The sequence below is a fragment of the Corythoichthys intestinalis genome, chromosome 7 (assembly GCF_030265065.1).
Source record: "Corythoichthys intestinalis isolate RoL2023-P3 chromosome 7, ASM3026506v1, whole genome shotgun sequence".
NCBI lineage: Eukaryota > Metazoa > Chordata > Actinopteri > Syngnathiformes > Syngnathidae > Corythoichthys > Corythoichthys intestinalis.
Window position 1 is genome coordinate 1,944,121 of NC_080401.1, and position 27,020 is coordinate 1,971,140.

The following is a 27,020-nucleotide window of genomic DNA, read 5'->3' on the forward strand; positions in this document are numbered from 1 at the left end:
ATCTTCTCTGTACCTGCCACCGGAAATTGCACGGAAGATCATGCATCAGTCTCCAACGCATCCATCTGTGGCGTCGAGCCTGCTGTCTCCACTCTCGCAGCTGATCACCCGCCACCTGCTGGGTCTGCTGATGCTCCTCCGCCAACATCTTCTGCTTGGCCTCCTCCTCCATCCATCTCCGACGTCTCCTGGGCTCGTCTGGGGGCCAAACCTAAGGCTCCGCCTTGCTCCACTCCATTTCAGGAGCACTGGTCTGGGGTCAGCCCCCATGCCAGCAAACCAAAGAGCCCCCCACCAACCCCACTCCTCTATACCCATCCAGTTAATAAATTTGACATTCTGGATCTCAACGAGTCCTCCCCCCCCTCCCAAATAAGTCACACCCACCCGTTTCATTCCCACATATCCCCCAGATGCCCCTTGGAACCTCCTCATACCCTGTCCTCCCCAGCAGCTCTCCCAAGCTCACCCACCCTGCCTATCGCCGATGCTCTATACCGCACCTCACGCCGGCACCGCAAAAAGCCCCGGATTGCTGTAACCCCGACCCCCCCCCCACTTTCACCGGCTGACTCTGAATCTGTCTGCCTGGTGGAAACTGCACCGTTAGTAGCTAGCTCCCCGAGCCCTCTCCCGTGTTCCCCTTGCCCACTTTTCCCTCCCGCCGCGCTTATTGTTGGTGACTCCATTATTAGAAACACACGCTTCTTCAATGTGATCACGCACTGTCTACCCGGGGCCACGGTCACTGACATTCATGCGGCGCTCCCTCGCCTGCTACCCTCCGTACCGCCCTCTGCCCAGAAACTAATCATCCATGTCGGAACCAATGACACGACCCTCCGACAGTCTGAAGTGACCAAAAGCACCTTCGCTGACCTGCTTAACTATCTCTCTTGCACTGGCAAGTCTATATCGATCAGTGGCCCAATTCCCACTCTCGGGTGCGGTTCCAAGTCCTTCACTCGGTTACTTGCCCTTCAAACCTGGCTCCAGGCAGCCTGTCGGACCCACAGTATCCACTATATAGACAATTTCAATTTATTTTGGAACCGAGTCTCATTTTTCAAACCCAAAGGCTCACACCCAAACACACGCAGCTGTCGCATGCTAGTGGACTACCTAAAATATTAATGATAATTCCGTCTCCCAGTTATGACTACGCTCCCCCCTGCCCGCCTCTTCGCCCCCTCCCCCGCCTGTCTCATCGCCCTGTCACTTAGCCAACCCCCGCCTGTGTCGCTCCCTCCTTCGCCTGCCTCATCGCCCTTGTCACTCCTCCCTACCCCCTCGCGCTTCTCAGCGATACCCTCAATCTGGTCAGCATTCCGTCGCAAGCCACGCTTCTCCGGCAGGACCGTCAACCACAGCGTGTTAGCTCACCTAGCCCGGTCCGCTAACACTCCCATCACCTCTAAAAGCTCCACTGTCACTGTTAATTTCGCCCTATCGCGGTAATTTACCGCGAGAGCTGGAAAGTCTCGCCGGTCTATGTAAAAACTTCAAGCTCGTTTGAGTGCACTGTGTGTGAGCTGTCTGGTCCAACTCCCACCATAATCGCCACTATTTACCGCCCTCCTAAACAGAACAGTGAATTTTTTAAATGGCTTTGCTTCTTTTCTCTCCCATTTAATATGTCTTTCACCAAATATAATAATAATGGGCGATTTTAATATCCACTTAGACAATATCAACCTGCCTCTTACCAATAAATTCATTTCCTGTTTAGAAAGTTTTGACTGTCACCAATATATCACCTTCCCCACACACTCGAAAGGACACATTCTGGACTTAATTTGCTGCTCAGGTGTCACCCCCTTGAACCTCACAGCCAATCAACTCCCAATTACTGACCATTTTCTCATATCATTCACAGTCAGTCTCATCCTATCCATCTCTAAAAAGTTTATTCCAGCTTATTACATTCCAAAATTTGAGGAATATCACCCCAGCTACCCTCATCTCCAGCATCCACACCTCCTGACTTCCCGAATTCCATAATCTAGCCAACCCCAAAGATCTGGCTTCCCATTACAATAAAGGACTTGCCAAAATTCTCAATACCCTCGCCCCATTAAAAACACGATCCGTCCGCTTCACTATCTCTGCCCCTTGGTTCACTCCCACTCTACGTCACTTGAAGGCTAAGGTGTTCCTTGTTGGCTCTAGATTCACCATCTAAAAAAAACCATAACATTTCCCTTACCATTGACAACTCCACTGTTTCACCCTCCCCCCAAGTCAGGAGCCTAGGAGTAATCCTTGACAACACACTTTCCTTTCGATCGCACATCAATAACATCACCCGGATTGCCCACTTTCACCTCTGCACCATTAATCGCCTCCGCCCTTCCCTCACCCCACATTCTGCTGCAATTCTGGTCCACAGCCTTGTCACTTCCCGCCTGGACTACTGCAACTCTCTCCTCTTCGGCCTCCCTCATAAAACTCTCCATAAACTACAATTGGTCCAGAATTCAGCTGCCCGCATCATAACCAGTACCCCATCTATCTACCACATCACTCCAGTCCTCCAACAGCTTCACTGGCTCCCGGTCCACTTTCGAATTCCGTTCAAAGTTCTCCTCCTCACATTCAAGGCCATCCATAACCTCGCCCCTCCATACTTGTCCGATCTCATTCAGGTTACTACTCCCTCCTGTGCCCTTAGATCCTCCTCCTCCATAGAACTGTCTGTCCCCCCCACTCGCCTCACCACTATGGGGAGCCGAGCGTTCAGCCGCTCGGCTCCCCGACTTTGGAATTCACTCCCACCTGACCTCAGGAACACAGATTCCCTCCCCCTTTTTCAATCAAAACTCAAAACTCACCTCTTTTGACTAGCCTATCCACAGTAATCAATAAGTTCTGTTTTTTTAACTGCCCATATATCTCTTTTAGTATTTTAAATTTCCTTAAACGTTTTATACTTTCATTTTCTCACTTTTAATATGTTTAAATGTTTTAAATGATTGTACGGCGACCTTGAGTGCCAGAAAGGGGCCTTCAAATAAAATGTATTATTATTATTATTTATTACTCATGGTTGAGGTTTACCCATGTTGACAATTACAGGCCTCTCTAATCTTTTCAATTAGGAGAACTTGCTCAATTGGTGGTTGACTAAATACTTATTTGCCCCACTGTATGTATATAAAGTGGCGAGAACAAGTATTTGTTACACTGCCAATGGGTTTTCCCATTGACAGTGTATCAAATACTTGTTCTCCCCAATGTATATAAAACACATTTTTGAATCGGGAGAAAATACTTTTACTTTTTACTTGAAAAGTAGATTTTAAAGCAAGTGCCTTTATATTTTTACATGAGTATTTTTGCCCCTGTACTTTTACTTGAGTAAAAAAAAGGAAGTACTTCATCCACCACTGTTATATATATGTATATTGGCACGTCCGTACCAGGACTGCATAAGTGGTTTCGACTTTCTTGGTCTTGTCCAGTCCAGTACGCCTGATCAGCCGTGTAATTCAAGTAAGTGTGAGTAATTGGCTGACTGGCTATAATATATTTTTTGGACTTAAGCAAAGGAATCACTTTTAGTGGGCAGAATCTTATTTATAATGTTATAAAGAAATAAATTAGTGAACATTCATTTTTTCAATGTACAGTTTTGTTCAAGTGGGCACATAATTATTGCTGCACCAGTAATAGAATTTTGGCAGCAAACATATTCAGACATAAGATGGACGGGGAAGGGAAAGCACAGCAATGTATGATTAGAAGATGTCATAAAATACACAAATTACTAAAGCCTGCCTAGAAGGATTGTGCTTGCAAGAAAAGGAGAGGGTATTTTTTTCTCCTGCATATGTTTCTCTGCCTCATCTGTATGGTCAAAATTCTGCAATACCATGAACATTCCCACCAAAGCACAATAATTATCACACCACCCGCAACTGCATGAGAACAGGAACGTGACAGGTTTGATGTGCTTAAAAGTCGCATAACAATGGAGCAATTTCATATGAACTTGATGGTACAACAGATTTAATAAAGTGTCAACATAGATTACAAAGCTTTTCCTAAAGTTTCCGTTGGATATTATATATGGCGGAAAACACAGACAAGACTGAAAAAGCAGGTTCTGCTCTTGCACCCCTCTTTAAAATAAACTGCTGTATTTTAAGACAAAAGAACTGTTGTGTCTGATAGAACAATATGTCTATATGCTGCCACAGCAGATTCATGGCGCATTAAGTCCCCAAACTATTTTTAATTTGTCCGTTTTACCTTGGAAACCCCCGTTTACAGAAGTTGTGCAACCGCTTTTGTTTCAACCTAGCCATAAAAAGAAAGTAAGTAATCTTATTTATTATTCAAAATGTCTGTCATTTTTTGCTCAGAATCCTTAATTGATGTCTAATATTTAGTTTTTAAAAAAAAGCACAAAAATTATTCACTCGCATATTTTAAACTTAAATTACGTAACAATGAAAAAGTTAGCATCCGTAAAAGAGTCACGGATATCTACTGTACCTCATAACTATCGCTTAATTGTATTTTCTTCGTTACTGTCGCATTTTCCCCAATATTATAGATGATAAATAATCGATCCAAACAAAGAAAAATCAGGGGGAAAAAACCCTTTAAAAGGGTAAATATATGAAAATGAAAATCTAGACCACTGCTTGATGTCTGCGATTTCTGCATCGCGACCCTTGTTATATTACCTTGTTTCACCCATAAAATCCCCCAAAAATCCGTCTGTGGTCATTAACAGCTTTGTCTTGACATTCGGTGATACATGCTATATGGAGTTTTTGGAGCAAAAAGAGGTAAGTGCACAATAATATCTCGTTAAAATCATGGAGTCTTTAAATATGCTCTCGCGTGTCCCACCTCCAGTTAGTTTTGCTGTTTAATTTTTTTTATTTTTTTTTCAATGCCCTCCTGTTCAAAATTTTTCTTCCCCCAGAAAATAGAGATTTTAAGCTTTCCAATGATGTGTCACATATGCATATAGGACAATTTTGAAATTTGGCTAAATTGGGGGTCTCAGAACGGACCTTCAAGTGTTTTCCGCCCTATACATACACACACTATATTATATATATATATATATATATATATATATATATATATATATATATATATATATATATATATACATATACATATACATATACATATATATATATCCATGACCAAACCAATGACCAAACCTCAGGCCACGATGTAGTTAGACGGCTGAAGTCCCCATAGTCTTGTAAGCACGTTTTCCAATAATCCATTTAGGAAATTTGACTAGAATGTATTAAAATAGGATACAAATGATCCCTTTTAAATATCAAGAAAATAAAATGTCATGCCCATGTGCTAAAATATAGTTATCCTTCTGGAGCCCCAACATCTCAACGTTTCCATAAGATTCAGGTTGATTCCTGCTCTGACAATTGGTTAACACCCCCCTCCCTCCCTCATTTCTATAACATTGATACTGAAAGTCTTGCATTTCAACTGGTCTAATGTTAACTTTTTCATGATTCTCAATCTCAGAATTTAAAAAATGGAAACTTTCTTTGTTTCTTTTGTGAATACTTTATACACTTCCTCAAATGTTTTTCTTTCTGAAATTTTCTTCAAATACAATATCTCCATTCATGAAATTACATGCCAAATTTGCTTTGAATGGAATCTGCCTTATAGTAGTGCATTGAATATCTATTACTATGTCTATCAGCCCCAAATGGATTCGAATACTGGCTACTTCCAGAATACACAGTCCATCTTTTGCTTTAATATCGACGTAAAAATGCTGAAAAATATATCCTAATGGTTCTGAAACTGTATCTTATTGTTTTGTACTTCTTGATTTTTATGATTTTTTTTAAATTATTATATAAAAAGTGCCTTACATCCCTTGATAATAATGTCACTATAACCACTGTTTCTGGCTGGTGTTAGCCTCTGACGGATTATCATAAATTTCTCCAACTGCAGTGGCATTGGGAGAATCCTTTCCTTGTGAGTGGATATCCAGGACTATACTCGGGTGGTGGAATGTGAATGAGGGTGGGGAAGAGTTTTATTTTGTTCGGAAAACGTGCTGATAGTGTGGAGGGAGGTAAACCGTCCAATAGTACCGGGGATCATGCTAAGGGTGTTTGGTGTCATGAGAGGGATGTCGTCCGGTGAGCGCCTCAAGGCCAGAGTATAGTCAGGTGGGCAGGTAGTTCTTAGCAACACCTCGTGAGGATTCAGGGAATTACCCATCTGCCTGCAATCCTGATTCAGGTCTGAGTGTTGTTTTAGCTGAAGAGACATTATCTCCTCTTCCTGTGTATGAGCAAGGTCATTGGTTGCACTCTGTTTAGGGCTGCAGCGTTTGTGGATGTCATGCCGGTGCTTATCCTTCTTGTAGTAAAGAGCAGCAAAAGCCAGAATATTGAGGAAGAGCAGAGAGGCTCCAACAGCGATGGTCACTGACAACTCGGTGGAATAATCACGCTGGTCAACCAGATGCGGTTGGTTGTGAATGTCCTGGTTCTCAGTTGGGACTGGAGTTGGGTTAGAGTTTTTAGTCACCAAAACCTTTGGTTTTGGGGTGCGGTTACTGGCACCTGACGGAGCAATCTGAAAAAGAAAAAAAACAAAAAAACACAAATAGTGATTACACAATATAATAATATTTTGGTCCTTAAATTATTTTATTTTTATTATTTATTTCCCACTGTGACATTTTAGCTAAGAATACTGTATACAATTATTGAAATTCAGTACAACAAAAACAGAATTCACAAATAGATTACAGTGGTAAGCAGATCTATCATTAGAAGATGACAAAGTTTCATTGAATCCCCATGGCATCGAATTAACCGTAGTTAAATTTATCTGATTTTCTGATAGTTTATCTGAGAAGGTGTTACCATTTCATACAAGTAGTAGTAGTCCTCAATAATCAAAATCTCTCAAAGGCCTTAACAGACAAACAAGAGTTGAGATTAAAATGTTAAAGAAATTATTAAATGTGAATACAATAAGTGAATATTGAAAATATGCCCTGTGGGTTGCATTACGAACTTTAGTTGTACCATTATGAAAGCCAGAATACAGGAATGTAATGAATTGATATAGAACACTTTTTCATACGTAGTTTACTATTATTAGAAAATAAACTACAATTCAAAACACATACATTTTGAAGAGCACTTGTGCTCATTAGAGTCATGGGTGAACATAAACCTTATCCCAGTGAATGGGAAAAAAAGCAACGCACACCCTGGTCATCAGTTAATAACATGGAACTTCACAGCTTTCCAACAATTTATAATAGTCTTCATTTATCTAACTTGGAAACAACATTCACTGAAGATAGCATTAAACATGGCTGTTACGCCCCGGTCTAGGGGAATCAGGACGGTGTGTGCTCCTCCCGTCCAACCCTCACTTAAAAAGGCTGGTGAAATCAGAAAATCAAGAGATTCAAGAGCAGTTTCTTTATTTGTTTCAGAAGGAGAAATTCGCCAAAATAACGAACAAAACAGTCTAAGAAAACTCTACTTTCCCTAACAAAAAGAAAAAGGTCAAATTAAAGACATATCACTAACCTAACTTCTATAAGCAGCAGGAGAAAACTGTAAAACGAAAACGGCTTCTCCGTCCTACGTCACTGCTCTACTATTTACTAGTGATGGGTCCAGCAACACTAATGCGCCGGCGCGCGCATCAAGCTCATGGAGCAATCCCTGCGTCGGTCCGCGTACCACTTTGGGAAAATCACATGACCGATGCATGAACTCATTGAACTGCGTCGACACAGCCAAGCAAACTGTGTTTAAAAGGAAGCTCGTCTGTCAAAGCGATGGAGCTGCTGAAACAATCCACATCTCACGGTTACTTCCTTGTTGTCTTCATACTGTGGAAATCGACCAAACACAGGGAAAATGCACTTGTCATCTTCCGTTCAAAATATAACTAATTTTAAGGTAACTCTTAGTTGGGTACATGCAGGTTCATCAAGTGTGGTCCGTGGAAACCTCCCTTTCAATGCCTTCAAGAGGGTGTAAGCTTCGTGGTCAGAGCACTCCACTATCGTACTGGACGCGTCGTGCACGCGTGTACGAGTCCTGGCCTGAAAGTGTGGAAAAGATCCCGTCGCACGGTGCGGCTCCATGCAACACCGGTCACTTAATTCCAATTTTTTTTTTTTTTTTTTTTTCCAGGTGAAATGTCGCATTTGTACTTTCAACCTGTCAGACACAAACAGTAGCCACCTCCTCAATGCTGAGGCATTATTGGGCCAAGCATGAGAATGACGGTTCTGATAATCCCAGGATATACACAGGTATATAGCCATTCCTTTACTTTCCCGCAGAAGCTTTGTGTGTAATTTATTAGAAATTGGTAATTAAGCTATAATTTATTTATTGTCCACTTCAATTTTTTCTGATGGCCTATGGTTGCACTTGGATGATGGAGTGGGGAGTGAAGGAGGTAATGCAATTGTAGAGGAAATTGCAAAAGTGCAACGATACATGGCTGAGTCGAACATGGCACGCAATGCAGATCTTCTTCATTACTGGGGGAAGCCATTGGACATCTTATCCAAATCTCTTTCAACTGGCTATGGGATTCTTGTGCATGCTGGCATTGTTGTTTCCATGCGATAAAGATGGGCGGATCGATACCAAAATATCGATATTTCGATCCAGCGCGTTAAGTTTTAGGTATCGATCCCCAAGCAAAAGTATCGATATTTGGAATAAATATATTTTCTTTGTCTGTTTTTTGGGTATATTTTTGTGCACTTTTTGTACGACTTTTGCCTTTCGCGTTCTGCACGCACGTGAGCAGAGCACGCACATAAGCAGAGCACCGGTGTCTGCTCCCGCCCCCATTCACGTCCCTATCATATGTCGATCAGCATGCTTTTCCTCCGCCCCTCTCACGAGGCACCAACACAGTCACAACAAACAAACATTTGGAAGCTAGTGGTAGCATCGCTGCGGCATCGACGACGGATCGTAAAAGAAGTCTGGTTTGGACATATTTCATTTTAATAAATAGCAACGAGGCTAAGTGCACAGTTTGTGCCGAAACTGTCAGATATTCTGGTTATACCAAAAGCCTCACGAAACACTTAAGAAACGTGCATCCTGAAGCACACGACGAATTAAATGAAAATATGCCGCTCAAGCCGAGAAGGACACGAGAAAAGACAAGAGCACGCCGCCGAAGCAAAGCAAAGTACTTTAGAAGGGGCGATTGCGAAAGGCAAGACTTATCCAGGTAACATAGGTGCTAATAGATAATCAGAGACGATATAAGCATTAGTAGCTGATGTGCAATCTGAAACGATAAATATGGCGTTTTTGTCATCTCACGTTAAAGGACTTTGCAGCACTATTGAATGGAAAGTTATAGCTACATCTTGTTTGTGAAAAGCAAAGTTCATACCGCATTATATAAAAAAAAAAGTCAAATGACCATAGTGACAGATTCAACAGTGAAGTATTACTGTAACCTAAATGTGAGTCTCCATTTTATTAGTTTTTGATACAATGAGGACAAATCAGCCCACATCATATTCCATAGGATAGTCAAGTGAACTACAAGCAAGCAAGTTGGGTATAAAAAATATATGAACTATTACTTAACATTTTAAATACACACATCTCCCCTTACTGTATTTCTAACATTAGCTATTATTCCTTTTTTTTTAAATTGCAAGTGACTATTGTTTATTGGATTTGTTTTTAATGATCTATCATTAGAGGGCGGTAACATGCTACTATTAATTCCTTCTTTAATTAGATTCAAAATATTTAACTTAGGTAGATTAAAATTTGATCAAATACAACGTGTAGCAGGGAAATGTTCTGTGCATATGAATTTAAGGGTCATGTTTAAAGGGTATGACAACACCTGGGGAAATGTTAATATTCCATCATTTATCCATCAACGCATGCCTTTTGAATTCATATCATGCCACTTCGTGTAATTACACACATCGCAACACCAAGAAAATGATAGAAATTAGGTCGATTGTCAAGCTAAAACGACCCGCCCCTGAGATGCCGTAAATCTAGCATATTGTGTGCGTGACGTCACTATAAGGAAACAACCGGCTCAATGCTCAGTACTGAATGGCGGCGATGATGGCAGACAATTTTGTTTCTAGTTGCAGCGACGAATCCGACGTAACGAACATTCTTCTAATGGTGACGAGGAGAGTTATGAACCTTTCTTTGGTGTTTTGGGTTATCAATTTGAGCCCAAACGAAAGCCAATGCAGCCTAATGAAAGGATCAATGAGGGGAGCAATCACACTGACGAAACACCGGCGGCAACAGAAACACCAAATGGTTTGTTTTGCATTTCTTTTTGTGAAGCTGATACACCGTGACCGCAAAATAAAGTAATGCATAGAATAATTATCATTTAATGTGCTATCATCGGTTTTCGCTCTGCCAACCGACACAAATAGGAATGGGATTAGAGGACTTGTTCTATATATTTTACGAGCGATAATTTATACATGTGTCCAGTCCTATATCCACTGCGTAATATGTTTTTTATTATAAAAGAGGGTAACACTTTATAATAACTATCCGTTTTACTAGTTAATGGATGATTAGTAAACTGTTGATAAATGACTTATTGTTGATTAGTGAAGTATTTGTTAACAGTTTGTTAAGCATTTACAGGGTGTTCTTAACCTGAAACACAGTTTGTGTAGAAACGTTTCAAGTTTTTGTGTGAAACGTTTGGCATTTCTATCTTTTCGGGTTAAGAAATGCCGTTCACTTCAAAAGAAAAGGCATTTTGATAAGGCATTTTGCAGGCAGCGCTCATGTTGCACATTTATTAAAATCTACCAACAAATATTTGTACTTTTCTTTGTATATTTAACCAATAAAACTTATGACCCTAAGATCCATCAACTAGCATGGACATTTAGAATGGGGTCAACCATATTGGAACACCCTGTAAATGCTTAACAAACTGTTAACAAATACTTCACAAATCAACAATAAATCATTTATCAACAGTTTACTAATTATCAGTTAACTAGTAAAACGGATAGTTATTATAAAGTGTTACCTAAAAGAGTACTCACTCTGGCCATTTCCCTCCTTTGCTTTGCCTGGGGTGGTGGGGTTGTCTCATGTCTCATCAGTCATCGTCCTCTTTCTTGTTATCTCGGGACATTTAGGTGGCTGCGCATATACAGTGCCTTGCAAAAGTATTCGGCCCCCTTGAACTTTGCAACCTTTCGCCACATTTCAGGCTTCAAACATAAAGATATAAAATTTTAATTTTTTGTCAAGAATCAACAACAAGTGGGACACAATCGTGAAGTGGAACAAAATTTATTGGATAATTTAAACTTTTTTAACAAATAAAAAACTGAAAAATGGGGCGTGCAATATTATTCGGCCCCCTTGCGTTAATACTTTGTAGCGCCACCTTTTGCTCCAATTACAGCTGAAAGTCGCTTGGGGTATGTTTCTATCAGTTTTGCACATCGAGAGACTGACATTCTTGCCCTTTCTTCCTTGCAAAACAGCTCGAGCTCAGTGAGGTTGGATGGAGAGTGTTTCTGAACAGCAGTCTTTAGCTCTTTCCACAGATTCTCGATTGGATTCAGGTCTGGACTTTGACTTGGCCATTCTAACACCTGGATATGTTTATTTTTGAACCATTCCATTGTAGATTTGGCTTTATGTTTTGGATCATTGTCCTGTTGGAAGATAAATCTCCATCCCAGTCTCCGGTCTTGTGCAGATACCAGCAGGTTTTCTTCCAGAATGTTCCTGTATTTGGCTGCATCCATCTTCCCGTCAATTTTAACCATCTTCCCTGTCCCTCCTGAAGAAAAGCAGGCCCAAACCATGATGCTGCCACCACCATGTTTGACAGTGGGGATGGTGTGTTCAGGGTGATGAGCTGTGTTGCTTTTACGCTAAACATATCGTTTTGCATTGTGGCCAAAAAGTTCGATTTTGGTTTCATCTGACCAGAGCACCTTCTTCCACATGTTTGGTGTGTCTCCCAGGTGGCTTGTGGCAAACTTTAAAGGAGACTTTTTATGGATATCCTTGAGAAATGGCTTTCTTCTTGCCACTCACTATAAAGGCCAGATTTGTGCAGTGTACGACTGATTGCTGTCCTATGGACAGACTCTCCCACCTCAGCTGTAGATCTCTGCAGTTCATCCAGAGTGATCATGGGCCTCTTAGCTGCATCTCTGATCAGTTTTATCCTTGTTTGAGAAGAAAGTTTGGAAGGATGGCCGGGTCTTGGTAGATTTGCAGTGGACTGATGCTCCTTCCATTTCAATATGATGGCTTGCACAGTGCTCCTTGAGATGTTTAAAGCTTGGGAAATCTTTTTGTATCCAAATTCGGCTTTAAACTTCTCCACAACAGTATCTCGGACCTGCCTGGTGTGTTCCTTGGTTTTCATAATGCTCTCTGCACTTTAAACAGAACCCTGAGACTATCACAGAGCAGGTGCATTTATACGGAGACTTGATTACACACAGGTAGATTCTATTTATCATCATCGGTCATTTAGGACAACACTGGATCATTCAGAGATCCTCACTGAACTTCTGGAGTGAGTTTGCTGCACTGTAAGTAAAGGGGCCGAATAATATTGCACGCCCCACTTTTCAGTTTTTTATTTGTTAAAAAAGTTTAAATTATCCAATAAATGTTGTTCCACTTCACGATTGTGTCCCACTTGTTGTTGATTCTTGACAAAAAAATTAAATTTCATATATTTATGTTTGAAGCCTGAAATGTGGCGAAAGGTTGCAAGATTCAAGGGGGCCGAATACTTTTGCAAGGCACTGTAGGTGGGCACCGCATCTGCTTTCAGCAGCAATTTCTTAGCAAAACCTGATTTCATTTGTCCATAGTTCGTATAGCTTTCAGGTGTAAAATGCGCACCACACAAAACCGTGCCGGAGGCTGGGTCTGCAAAATTAGCCCTCTTAGCACTGACGAACTTTACTCATTGTCTGCGTAGTCCAGCTCTTTTTCTCGCGTTCGGGAACTCATGGGTACTACATTGCGACAAATGGCTATTTGTAAACCACATAGCATGACAGGTTTGAACCATTTTAGCGATTATTTGATAAAACACGAACGCAACTCTCTCGTCGATAAACAACGATGGCAGTTGCCTTGACCTTTTGTTTCCTTGTTATGACGTCTCCGCCCCATTCGGCTGTTTCCGGAATACTTTCGGAAATGTTCGTAATTTTCGATCTATTTTCGATAATTGCTCATGAATGAGATTTATTTTTTTGTTAACTTTATTAATATTTGTTATCTTGCTACATAACGGTTCTATTGATATCTCACAGCCCCTTAGTGTTTTCATAACCTTTAAAGAGTGAGACTGACTAATCAGATTTTGTTGTTGATGGATTGGTTTATGAGTTTGTAGGGAAACTGCTTTGCTAGTTATTAAAAGCAGCAGTTTTTCCATTGCAATGCATATTTGACACGAGACTTTTATTAGTTTTTGAGTGCTTGCTGTTGTTGTACATTACATATCATCAGAATGGCTGAGAACTCTGCAGGGTTGTATATATATTATATATATATATATATATATATACACATATACAGTGGGGAGAACAAGTATTTGATACACTGTCAATGGGTTTACCCATTGGCAGTGTATCAAATATTTGTTCTCCCCACTGTACATACATATATCTACATATATACACACACACACACACACAGTGGGGAGAACAAGTATTTGATACACAGTCAATGGGAAAACCCATTTGCAGTGTATCAAATACTTGTTCTCCCCACTGTACATACATACATACATACATACATACATACATACACACATATATATACATACACACATATATATTAGGTCTGTCAAACGATTAAAATTTTTGATTGAGTTAATTACAGCTTAAAAATTAATTAATCGTAATTAATCGCAATTAATCGCAATTCAAACCATCTCTAAAATATGCCATATTTTTCTGTAAATTATTGTTGGAATGGAAAGATAAGACACACGACGGATATGTACATACAACATACTGTACATAAGTACTGTATTTGTTTATTGTAACAATTAATCCACAAATGGCATTAACATTCTTTCTGTTAAAGTGATCCAAGGATAGAAAGACTTGTAGTTCTTAAACGATAAATGTTGTAGTTACAAGTTATAGTAATTTTATATTGAAACCCCTCTTCATGTTTTCGTTTTAATAAAATTTGTAAAATTTTCAATCAAAAGTAGAGTTAATATAATAATAATAAGAATAAAAATAAAAATAATATAAATAGAGTGACCAAAGTCTAAGTTTTACGTGTATTTTGCATAGCTATTTTGATATGGAATGCCAGTTCATTTTGCATTGTTGTTTAAATGTGTTTCAGAATAGGGCCTCATTACTGTAGACTGAAGTGCTTTTCTTTTTGTGAACATTATTTTTTTGGGGAGAGATAGGGATATTATTTTTATTGTGCTTTCACTAAACGATACTTACAGTGGGGAGAACAAGTATTTGATACACTGCCAGTGGGTTTTCCCATTGGCAGTGTATCAAATACTTGTTCTCCCCACTGTATGTTTGTTGTGAAGGAGTTGCCAATAAAAGGCGCGGTCCAAAGAACGCCTGTGTCCACTCGCCTCTACTGTATAACATATATCTGTAGATATCTTACCCAAAATACAACAAGAGACACATAATTGCCACTAAAAGAAAGAAAACTTACCGAAATATGTGTGGAGCACAAATAGCAATTTGCATTGCATTGTGAATACAGCATAAACGTCTTACAACTACTAATTCTCCCACATTTAGAAGAAATAACATGAGTATGGAACGGCGCTGCCGCCAAGCGGCCAGTGGCATTCTCTTCACTCTTAATGTCCATAAACGGCCTTATTGTAATCTGTTTGAGGCAATATGCGAGATGGTCATTCACCCAAGCGCCAGCAGAGGGCGTCAAAACTCCATAACAACAAGTGAACATTTCAGTATACTGTCATTTAAATCTGTTTGAGCGGGACATCTGCGTTAATTGCGTCAAATATTTTAACGTGATTAATTTAAAAAATTAATTAACGCCCGTTAACGCGATAATTTTGACAGCCCTAATATATATATATATACATACATACACACATATATACATACATACATTGGATCGGGATTGCAATATTTGGCCTTGGTATTACTTGGTATCAGATCGAATCCAAAATCACTGGTATCACCCATCACTACCATGTGAGTGTGTGTTGTCCACAGCAGGTGAAATTGCTTGTAAAAAAAAACAAATAAATAAAATATACCAACTAAATCTTAAACATTGAAAAAACTATGTTTTTGAGTAAAATTTTATCAGAACAAAAAGTCCACAAGCATCCTCATTCACTCATTCATTATTACTTAGATTTTCACATTATAATATATGTTCACATAATTTAAAGATATGGAATAATGCAATATGAAAGCAAATGCCTAAATGATTTTATTTTACATGCTAGGTCATCAATTGAGTGTCAATCTGTCAAGTGGGTTGCCTGTTAGGATTTTTGATGTCCAGCAGGTGTCAGTATTCAATGACACAGTATTAACTAGTGATGTTACGAGGTGCGCCGAGCCTTCGAATCGTGTGTCGAGTAATGAAGGGACTTTTCCGCAAAGCACGTACCGAGGCTCGCTTCATTTAGGGGAGGTTCCGAAAATGATGACGTCCGAAGCCTCGCTGCCCAGCTGTACCACGTGATTGCTTCAGGGAGTGCTTTAGATTTGCTGCACGGTTTGACAGCTCGATACAGTGTATGAACACCCTCTGGCTGCATTCAAAATGTGGGTGTTTGAAGGAGAGTTGCGATCAGGTAAGAGTTTGGATAGTTTGGAGGTGGTTTGGAGAGTGAAACGTTTAAGTGAGTTGAGAGAAGGGTACAGTAATTAATACTAGGATGGAGCCAGCAAGAAAGAGAAAGAGGACTTTCTCTCTGTGGAAAAAAATAAATAATAAAACAGAATGAAATCCCCACCATCCTGTAGCTGATTACGGTTAACAGGTATACGCAGGTCTGTTGGCTTCTGGCTTGGTGGTCAGAGCATCCATCTGCCGTGCTGGACGTGTCGTGCGCGCTGGGTTCGTGTCCTGTCCTGTCCCAGACAAGGGGGGTGGATTGTGTCGCACGGTGCGGATCCATGCAACACCGTATACGCGCATGTCATTTTCAGGGGAAAAAAAATATTGCACAACCTGCCACATTATGATGATGCCATGTATGGAATCATTTTCACACACACGCACACCCACACTACATTAAAAAAATATTGTAGGTTTTACTTCATGAGTGACGTTTGATTGTGACTGTATGTGGCCACTCCTCTAATTGGACCCAAAAGTTCATTCGTTTATATGTATAGTTTGTTGTACGTTGTTTTTTTTGGGGGGAGCTGCTTGCCACTGCTGACCTACAGGAGACATCGGCATATCATATATTTTTATGACTGTGAGGTACTGTTTGTGTCTATATGTGTGTTTTTGTTTCATATGAATAGTTCCTTTTTGTTTGTTTTTCTCTTTTTTATTCAGGGGGTACTGCCACCCCATACATTATGGTCACTCAGGTTATGAGTTTCTTCCCGTTGCTGAAGATGTATGCCAAATTTATTGTCTGTGACTGGAAAACAATGAAAAGAAAGTTGAAGAAAAAAAAAACATATACTTATGTGTTAATCTATGTACATAGCGGATTTGGTCAGACAATATTTTGCTAAATAATACCTTCCCAACAGACACACACACAAAAATTATCATATCACTCATGTGGTTGGGAGACAAACGACTGTGATTATTGGATTGGTTCTGTGGCCACATGAAGCTCCGAGAAATGAACCTTTTCTCGAACCAGTTGGCTCAAGTGGTGCAATGCCTCATGAGGTTTCATCTCACCATCACTAGTATTAACACTGGGACAACACAGTGTGTCACTGTGTCGACACACTTCATGAGGCCTCACGGAGTAATATCGTATTCACACTATTTACAAAATGTACAAGGATCACACGAACTGGCGTTTCTTAGTGGTGGTATGGCTGGAGAGGGGGCAGAGTGTGGCAAGCTTCTTAAGTAGGCTAAGAAGTCCACACCTTGGCCAATTAGGTGGCACCAATCAGGAGCGGCTGAACAACTAACACCTGCACCTAATTCACTCAATCAGCAAACCAACTCAAGCACGCACACACACACACACAGAGCAGTGGAAAAAAGCAGAAAGAACAACTGACCCACAGGGTCATAACAATGGCCCACCACCCAAATTTTCCTTGATTTGTCATGTTGCCATATGCGTTATGCATGCAGTTTCCCTCATCTCTTGCCTCCAAAGAGATTGCAGGACAAGAGGTTTCACTCTGTGCATGGTCTAGGCCAGCGGTCTCAAACCGACTCCACAAAGGGCCGCAGTGGGTCCTGGTTTTTGTTCCAACAGATCCAGCACAAACAGTTCAACCAATGAGGTTTCTACTAACATAAGCAGCACCTGATTGCAATCAACTGATTACACTTGTAAGAAACCAGATTGGTGAAAAGGTATTTGTCTCGTTTGGTTGGAATGAAATCCAGTACCCCCTGCTGCCCTTTGAGGACCGGTTTGAGACCACTGGTCTAGGCACATTCACAGGTTAGCTACAGTGGGGAGGGGTTCGGTGTTCCCGCCCCACTTCGTCCTGTAGTGGCCTCCTGTTGTTCTCCAGCCCCTATCTTCCTTCCCCTCTACACGGGTGTCGTTTTTGGCCCTGGCAACAGTATTCACACTGGTGAGATAGGATGGTGTCATGAGGGTAATCTCCCGCCCTCTGTGGGGTAGGCCATTGAGGACATCTTTTTGTCCTAGTCCCGAAGGCTGGTTCGTGGCAACCTGGAGTGACTGGGGGACGGCCCTGGCTGCTGCTCCGTTCCATCCTCTAGGATTGTGGGTAGAGTCGTAGGCCGTGTACACTCCCCCACTCTGTTGGCAGGGGTCACTTACTGCCTGACTAACACACCAGTAGGTATACAGGCATGACTTGATGCAACCAGATCAGAGATCACATTGCTGAAAAGGAGGATGTCGATTACTCCATTAACACAGAAGATTTGTCCTGATACTGGCTGCTTGTGTCGCGTTCAAGAACTGCTTGGATTTCTAGCAATCAGCCACCGTGCAGTCCTCGACAATGTGTTGGAATAAAACATGGGGGGAGAATTGAATTGATTGGTGCAAGTCTACAATTTGTCTCTGGTGTCCTTCGACAGCTCTTTGGTCTTGGCCATAGTGGAGTTTGGAGTGTGACTGACTGAGGTTGAGGACAGGTGTCTTACGATAATGAGTTAAAACAGATGCCATTAATACAGGTAACGAGTGAAGCCTCGTTAGACCTCGTTAGACCTCGTTAGAAGTTAGACCTCTTTGATAGCCAGAAATCTTGCTTGTTGGTATGAGACCAAATACTTATTTTCCACTCTAATTTGGAAATAAATTCTTTAAAAATCAAACAATGTAATTTTCTGTTTTTTTTTTCCACATTCTGTCTCTCATGGTTGAGGTTTACCCATGTTGACAATTACAGGCCTCTCTAATCTTTTCAGGTAGGAGAACTTGCACAATTGGTGATTGACCAAATACTTATTTGCCCCACTGTATACTGTATGTCTTCTCTCATGGCTTTGTCCTTTCTTTTGAGCTTTTCTGTAAATTTGCCTTTTACTTTTAATTTACTTTTAGTGGTAAGTTGCCTGGCTTAATCAGCACTTTTCTTGTTTGCAGCAAACACTCTTTTTGTATACATGTTGTCGGGACTTATGGCACATAAGCAACTGTGTCCATTTTATACACAGCTTTGGAGTTGTCCGTTTCAATTTTTTTCATCCACAGGTCTGAAGCGTCACCAAATAGTGACCCCATAATATCTTCTGATGAAGAATCCTCACTACCTCTCGTATTTGCGATTTGAAACACCACTTGTGTCTTCTCTTTTGAGTATTTCAAAATTACATTGTTTCCATTGTTTAATAGGTACATAGAAACCTTTATGGTTGAAACGGGACCACGCCAGTTCGAAACCAAACCTTTATGATTCGCCCTCCCCAGAAACAGGTCTGGTTGAAGGTTCTCATCCAACCTCACACAAAAACAGCATTGATGTCAAGAAAAGGAGGAGGAGGCGCGTAGGAGAGCAAATGCATGTCAGACTCGTGTGTCAGCAAGGTGCTCGTCACATCCGGTGAGTGTATTGTTTGTTTGTTAGCACTGCTACTAGTCGCTATTCTCTTAGTCGCTAATCTTCTAGTGCTCCTCAATTTGTTTTATCCCATGGACACATCGGAGAATCGATCCTAGGCATGTTCGGCTCTCCTAGTGCTCCTCAATTTGTTTTATCCCACGATTTAACAGCGTAAACGCCTGCTTGTGGATTAAAACTACTCTCCTCTTTAGCTCTCTCCTCTTTAGCTCTATCTTTCTAGCCTAGCTTATCCGAGCCATGGCTAGCCCTCTGCCTTCTCCCTCCCGTCTTTTCTGCTCAGTGTGCTGTATGTATAGCGAGCACCCTGGCTTCTTCGTCGAGGACAGTAGTAGCCGTAGGAAGTGTAGCTTAGTCTCAGGGCTGGAGACCTGGGTTTCTGAGCTAGAAGCACAGCTCTGCACTCTAGAGACGAAAGCTAATCCGAGCTATAGCCAGGTAGTAGCAGGGCCCACAGGTCATGCTTGCAGTAGTAGGAATGCTACCGCAGTTAGCCCCTCAACGAGCCCCGTGCAGCCGGGGGAAATTAGGGACAGATTTGTGACTGTACGGGGGAAGCGTAGTGGTAAACGCAACAACCTTAGTGCACCAGCAGCTTCACGTCAGCAATAGGTTTGACCCCCTCAGCGACACAGCGGCTGAACCAGACACTCTCGTAATTGGAAGCACCCGGCGGTGTTTGTCAGGTGTTACCCAGGGGCCAGAGTCGGTGACATCGAAGGAAACCTTTAAAGCAATGTAGGAAGAGGTTCCGCCGTATCGTGATTCACGCAGGCGGTAACAAAGCCCGGCGGAGACAGTCTAAGGTACTTAAATTAAACGTAGCCTCGGTGTGTAAGCTTGCTAAGTCGATGGCAGACACCGTAGCATTCTCTGGTCCTCTGCCTAATTTGGTCAATGATGAGATGTACTCTAGGTTCTCATCATTTAACCACTGGTTGTCTACATGGTGCCCAGAAAACGACATAGTCTTTATTGATAACTGGCATGCGTTCTGGGGAAAGCCCGGCCTCGTACGCAGAGACGGCATTCATCTGACTTGGGACGGTGCTGCTCTCTTAACTCAAAATCTGGCCGCCAAACTTAGTTTCCCAAAGTGACACTCCAGAAAGGGGGCCCGGGCGCAGTGTTGTAGTGTAAAACACAACTCTGTTAATAGTGATCACTCGCCTCTTTCCGAGCTGTCACAAATCCAACATTCTGGACAGAAGATAGAAACTGTGTCTGTGCCTCGTACAGTGAACAATAGAAAACATAGTACTATAGGAATGAGACCAAAGAATTGAATACATATAGCCCCTGATAGCAGTGAAAATAAAATAACTCTTAATAAATATATGAAATGCGGATTATTAAACATCAGGTCAATCTCGGCCAAATCTCTGTTAGTTAATGACTTAATTGGGGATTATAATATTCATATTTTGGCCCTGACTGAAACTTGGCTTCAGCAGGATGACTTTGTTAGACTTAATGAATCCACACCTCCAAGTCACGTGAATTTTCACACAGCCGCGGAGGGGGGGGTGGCAGTAATATCACACTCTTGTTTAGGTATGAGCCCAAAAAGTAAAGCTAATTATATTTATAACTCCTTTGAAAGTCTAGTACTATCAATTATAGATGCTAACTGAAGAACCAAAAACCAGTTCTTGTCATAGTGGTTTACCGTCCCCCTGGTCCCTACTCACAGTTTTTGTTAGATTTCTCTTACTTTTTATCCAGTATTTTGTTAAGCTGGGATAGAATTATAATTCTAGGGGATTTTAATATACAAGTTGATGATGACAGTGACTCTCTTGGTAAGGCTTTTAATGAACTACTAGATGGGACTGGCTTCATTCAAAATGTAAATAAACCAACTCATAGTCACAAGCACACCCTGGACCTGATTTTAACCTACGGTACGGAGATTAGTGATCTTAGTGTCCATCCCCACAACCCCGTACTGTCTGATCATTTTCTAATTACCTTTCAGTTTGTGCTTCAAGATAATCCTTCACTAGTGACTAGAACTCAGATGAAAAGGACATTATGTGATCGCTCTGTTTCCGAGTATAAATAGATAATTCAGCCAATATTTGCCTCCATGTCATCTGATTATGAAGGAATAATGTCCGGCCTTGCTGTTAATGACGAGTTTGTTGATAGTGTAATGTTTACTCTGCGAACTGCTCTCGATGTTGTCGCTCCCCCCAAATTAAAGTTTGTCAAGCCGAGACGAGCCTCTCCCTGGTTTAATGCTGAAACACGCTCTCTTAAACAATCGCCACGTAGATTAGAAAGACTTTGGCGGCGTTCCAACACAGCACACTCTCTCTGCCTGGAAAAAAAGTTTAGTGACCAATAAACAGGCCTTGCGTACAACTAAAACCAGATATTACTCATCCTTAATAGATGAAAACAAAAATAATCCTAGGTTTCTGTTCAGCACTGTAGCAAGGCTGACAAACAGTCACAGCTCAATAGAACCTTATATCCTAACCACCCTTAGCCGTGATGACTTCCTAAAAATTTTTTAACAATGAAATTGCAACTATTAGAAATAAAATAAATGAATTACTTCCAACTATTAGGTCTGATGAAGTGCAGACTAAAAATTCAGAATCTTCTATAAACCCCTCTAAAATATTAAATAACTTTACCACTGTAGACCAAATCGATGTAATTTCAATTATAATATCTTCCAAACCATCAACGTGCCTCCGAGACCCGATCCCAACCAAACTTTTTAAAGAGACCCTGCCTCTAACTATTGATATTATCCTAAGTATAATAAATACCTCATTAGTTACTGGCCACGTGCCGCAGTCCTTTAAATATGCTGTTATTAAACCGCGTTTGAAAAAACCTACTCTTGATCCTGATATCTTGGCCAATTATTTACCTATCTCTAATCTACTATTTCTCTCCAAAGTCCTTGAAAGAGTGGTAATTAAACAGCTCTGTCAGCACCTACAGGACAATAGTTTATTTGAATATTTACAGTCTGGCTTTCGAACTCATCATAGCACTGAAACTGCATTAGTCAAAGTAACTAATGACTTGTTACCAGCCGCTGACGTTGGATTAGTCTCGCTCCTGGTTCTGTTGGACCTGAGTGCGGCATTTGACACAATCGACCATAATATCTTATTGCAGAGACTAGAATGTGACATAGGCATTCGAGGAGCAGCCCTCTGCTGGTTTAAATCATATTTATCTAATAGGTACCAGTTTGTCAATGTAAACCAGCAATCGTCACCGTACTCTAGAGTTAGTTATGGTGTGCCGCAAGGATCAGTCCTCGGGCCCATCTTGTTTACGCTGTATATGCTTCCTCTAGGTAATATCATCTGAAAACATAGCATTAACTTTCATTGTTACGCTGACGACACACAACTATATTTATCAATTAAACCTGAGCAGATCAGGCAAGGAGACAAACTAAGCACCTGCGTCCGAGATATAAATACCTGGATAAGCACTAACTATATTCTGCTTAACCCTGAAAAGACAGAAGTCCTTATAATAGGCCCGAAAAGAGTGAGAGACTCTTTAGCTGCCCAGATAGTCACTCTGGACAATGTAAGTGTAGCCTCCAGCAACACAGTTAAAAACCTAGGAGTTCTATTCGACACTGACTTATCGTTTAAAGCTCACATTAAACAAACCTGCAGAACGGCCTTCTTTCACCTGCGCAACATAGCCAAAATTAGAAATATTTTATCTAAAAACGATTCAGAAAAATTCATTCACACGTTCATTACATCGAGATTGGATTACTGCAACTGCCTACTTGCAGCTTGTCCTAAAAGTTCTATAAAAGGTCTTCAGCTAGTCCAAAACGCAGCAGCAAGACTTTTAACAGGAACCAATAGAAGTGAGCACATCACCCCTGTGGCCCTTCACTGGCTTCCGGTCGAGTTTAGAATTAAATTTAAAATCCTCCTTCTTACATTTTAGACCATTAATGGGTTGGGGCCATCTGATCTCTCCGATGCTCTGGTTCCATACTGCCCCAACAGAACACTCCGCTCTCAGAATGCAGGTCTACTGGTAGTTCCTAGGGTTTCTAAAAGTACTGTCGGAGCTACAGCCTTTAGCCACCAAGCCCCCGTTTTATGGAATCAGCTTACAGCTAATATTAAAGACGCCGAGACAGTCTGCACATTTAAGATTAGATTAAAAACGTTCCTATTCAACAAAGCTTATGGTCAGGCTAGTTGAAGTCTGAGTAGACTAACAGTTTAGTCTAAGCTGCACTAGAAGCTATAATGCTGGGGGAAGTACAGCCGCTGAGTTCTATCTCCTTTTTCTCACTCTACCTACCACTTGTCCTACTTTGTTTCTATTTTCCAATGTTAATATCTAGTTGTCTAGTCTCTTCATCACTAGTCACCCGGTGTCCCCTTTCCCCCCTCCCCTCTGGGGAGGGGCTATTTTTCAGCTGCAGTCTCCTGACTGTCCGGACCCCTGGCTGGATGGACGTCCTCCTTGCTACCCCCGTCTCATCTGGCTAGATGGACCTCTTCTTGGTCCTTTACTCCACTGCATCTTTACGGACTGTAACTTTGCCTGCTAATTCCCATTAGCAGTCCTGGTGCTTCCTGTCTATCCATCCTGGGAGTGGATCTCTCCTGACTGTGGTACTCCCCAAGGTTTCTCATTTGCTCCCAAGGACTCTGGAGTTTTTGGAGTTTTACCTTGCCGACATGGAGGGTCTAAGGATGGGGGATGCCCAGGACTTGAACTTTATTTATTCATCTTTGTTTGCTTCATTTGCTGTTTCTGATTGTGTATCATATTGCCTCTGCAAAGACCTTTGAGACAACCTTGCTGTGATTTAGGGCTATACAAATAAAACTGAATTGAACAGCTTAATAAAGCCAGCAAAACACATGGACTTGGACATGGAAGGGGTTATGGGGGTAAAGAAGGCAAATAGAGGAGGAGAGACAGAAGAGGAGAAGAACAAGTATGGATACGTTGACATCCTATTCTGTGCTGCCTGATCGCTAATCCTGGCACTGACAGTCTCTCTACTTAACGGTGTGTCTTAATTCCACCCATTCATGTGTGAATCCCATCAGACGATGATAATCCTGCAGACAAGAGGAAATGCTGCGCGGGGCCTGCCACAGGGCAATGGCACCTCCCCAGCCAATCAGAGGGTATAACCAGCGCGGCTGATCCCTCCTCCCGCAGCTCCGGCAAGAGGGCCACCGCCATCTTCCCGAGATCCGGTGTGGTCCCCCGGACCAGCCGTGTCCCCATTAACTGGCCTTCAGGGAACGGATGCACGTTCCCCATGCCCACACCACATGCACACCGCCGAACCCCCACGGCCCGCTAGAAGCCACCCCATAAAGAGAAATGGTGGATCCACCTGCCGCCCTATTAATGTGGCTGCCAGGTCCCTAACTGGCAGCCATTGCCCATCGCCATGAAGGAATTGTGTGGGGAGGGTAGTGCAGTACAGTGTTAAATAGGTGCGAGAATAGTGGGGCCAGCGGCAGGGAAGCAACTCACGTCACCTCCCCACCCAAACAGCCCCACATCATCGATGTATGATGCATTAAAATCAAGGGGGAGCAAGCCCGGGACGGCACGGCCACATTCCGACTCTCCCCTATGACCTGAATGAGTGTGTAGGTGCCAAAGGGGAAAAGTATTTACAGTGCAAGGTAAAGACTGCATGAGTTAAGAGGCAGGCTGCCACAGGTGACGCCCCGCCCACCAGAACCACCAGACGCAGGGCGAGACAAGCACCAGAGCCCTGACCACTCCCCGCCCCAGACAACCCAGGGCCGAGAAGGGTGCATGGTACGGTACCGGAGAGCACCTCCACGGCACGCTGCCCAGGCCGGGCCGACCCGGGAGGGTACTATGCCTGCCACCCACACCCTACCCCAGAGAGGGTACCCACACAGCAACTATTAACACTAAAACTACCAAAAGTGGATTTAGTTGATACAAATTACTTTTGTAACCAGAGAAGGACCATCTCACCCTAATTAGCATATCGTTTGTGAGCACTATTGTCCTCATTAGTCATTCCTATTCACACTTGCAAAACCACAGTGTTGGATTTCTCCAATTAGCATCTTGAGTGTTTGCAGGCCAGCTGTGCCTTGGCTGATGGGGGAAGGGTAAACTGGTGTTATTCTAGCTGGCCTGTTGTCACTTTCCAGCCCAGAAGCGGGTTGTGGTGCAAAAGCCACCATAAAATAGACAAAACAACTGACAAGATGTGACTTTTCTTTTTAAGTGTTTACTTGTCCCTTCAACTCTTCCAGTTTTATCCTTTGAGTAAACCAAATTGAACATACTAGTCAGGTTTTCTTTTTTTTTTCTTCATTTTTTTTGTTTTGTTTTTAAACTTAATACATGCAACCATACTGCGGTCAGACTTACGGTATGTCTCACATATAATGTATGTGTGTGTAAACTGTATGGAGACAGAAAGGTGCCATTGGATTGTTGTCTGAGGCAATGAACACCTTTAGAGACCATTTTCTCTCCCCATTCTGAATAGGCTTGTCCAGTTGGACAAACAGTTGTTGCTTGTCGGACAGTGGACTGCTCAGGCATGTAATTGGGTGGACAACCTTTTTACATCTTCCAAAAGCTGCAGTTTGTAATGTATACTGAAACTTTTTGCTTTTTGTGTTTGCTGTGACAAAACAGCTGTTTGGGCTGCTGTGGAAAGATCTTTATCATTGTGTGCTTGAACATAATAAACTGTGAACCTTGACAACTGAATGTTGGACTTCTCAAGACAAAGTAAATGTGCTTGATAGGATTTTTGCCAGATGTTCTAACACTCAATTTTCTAAATGTAAACAATCTGCCACATGGTCCTCTCATCATTTTTACACTAACCCAGGAGTTAACAAGTCTGGATTTGCAAATATTCAAGATGCTAATTGCAGCAATCTAAAGTGAATCCCCCCCTCCCCCCTTCACACCAAAGCTGCTTGATTGCTTGTTTGAGTGGTCTATTGTTTGACAAAGCTGAGTAGTTAGTTTGGTATCGGGGTCATTTGACGCCCTTCTGGTATTTATTTTTAGCTCCAAAAAACCCAGGTAGTTCCAGTGTTAAGCGGTTAGAAAGAGAGATAGGTTTATCGAGAACCGATAGATTGCGGGAGACAAGTGAAGGGCATTATTTTAACATAATTCTTGATTATTATTCTCGTCATTTACATATAAGAGGCCTGAACGATATTGGAAGAAACTATTGCTGCAATTTTTTAGGGGTTTGCGATATATCACGATATTATATTGCGATATTTAAAAACAATACTGTATATTTTCTTTTCTTTTGGCAATACCATTCTACTTCTGGATTATTTTGTTACTTTTTAGCCCTTAAAAGAATATATACAGTATATATACAGTATGGATATGTATATATACAGTACTGTGCAAAAGTTTTAGGCAGGTGTCCTGCCTAAAACTTTTGCACAGTACTGTATTTTTGTTTTGTTTTGTTTTGTTTTGTTAAAGAAATTTTTACTAGATGACAAATAGCTGTTTGGAAAGACTTTGGATGACTCATAATGACCACAGTGTACAGTATTCGGTCGTTTTTCGCTGTTAATATGGACCAGAACCCGCCGCTATAAGTGAAAAACCGTAAAGTAGCGCACCCCCCCATTTTGTGTGTGTGTGTGTGTGTGTGTGTGTGTGTGTGTGTGTGTGTGTGTGTGTGTGTGTGTGTGTGTGTGTGTGTGTGTGTGTGTGTGTGTGTGTGTGTGTGTGCGTGCGCCAA

The 27,020-nt window shown here is 41.7% G+C and overlaps 1 protein-coding gene across 6 annotated transcripts in view; it reads right to left on the reverse strand.

Annotated features, from left to right (window-relative positions):
• Positions 1 to 1,251: 1,251 nt before the first annotated feature.
• nlgn1 (neuroligin 1) overlaps positions 1,252 to 27,020 on the reverse strand; it is a 222,747-nt gene continuing 196,978 nt past the window's right edge. For all 6 annotated transcript variants that reach the window (XM_057841073.1, XM_057841071.1, XM_057841070.1 and 3 more), the window contains one exon: positions 1,252 to 6,594. In XM_057841073.1, coding sequence (XP_057697056.1) covers positions 6,004 to 6,594 — 591 coding nt within the window. In that variant the 3' untranslated portion in view covers positions 1,252 to 6,003. The remainder of the gene's footprint in view (positions 6,595 to 27,020) is intronic.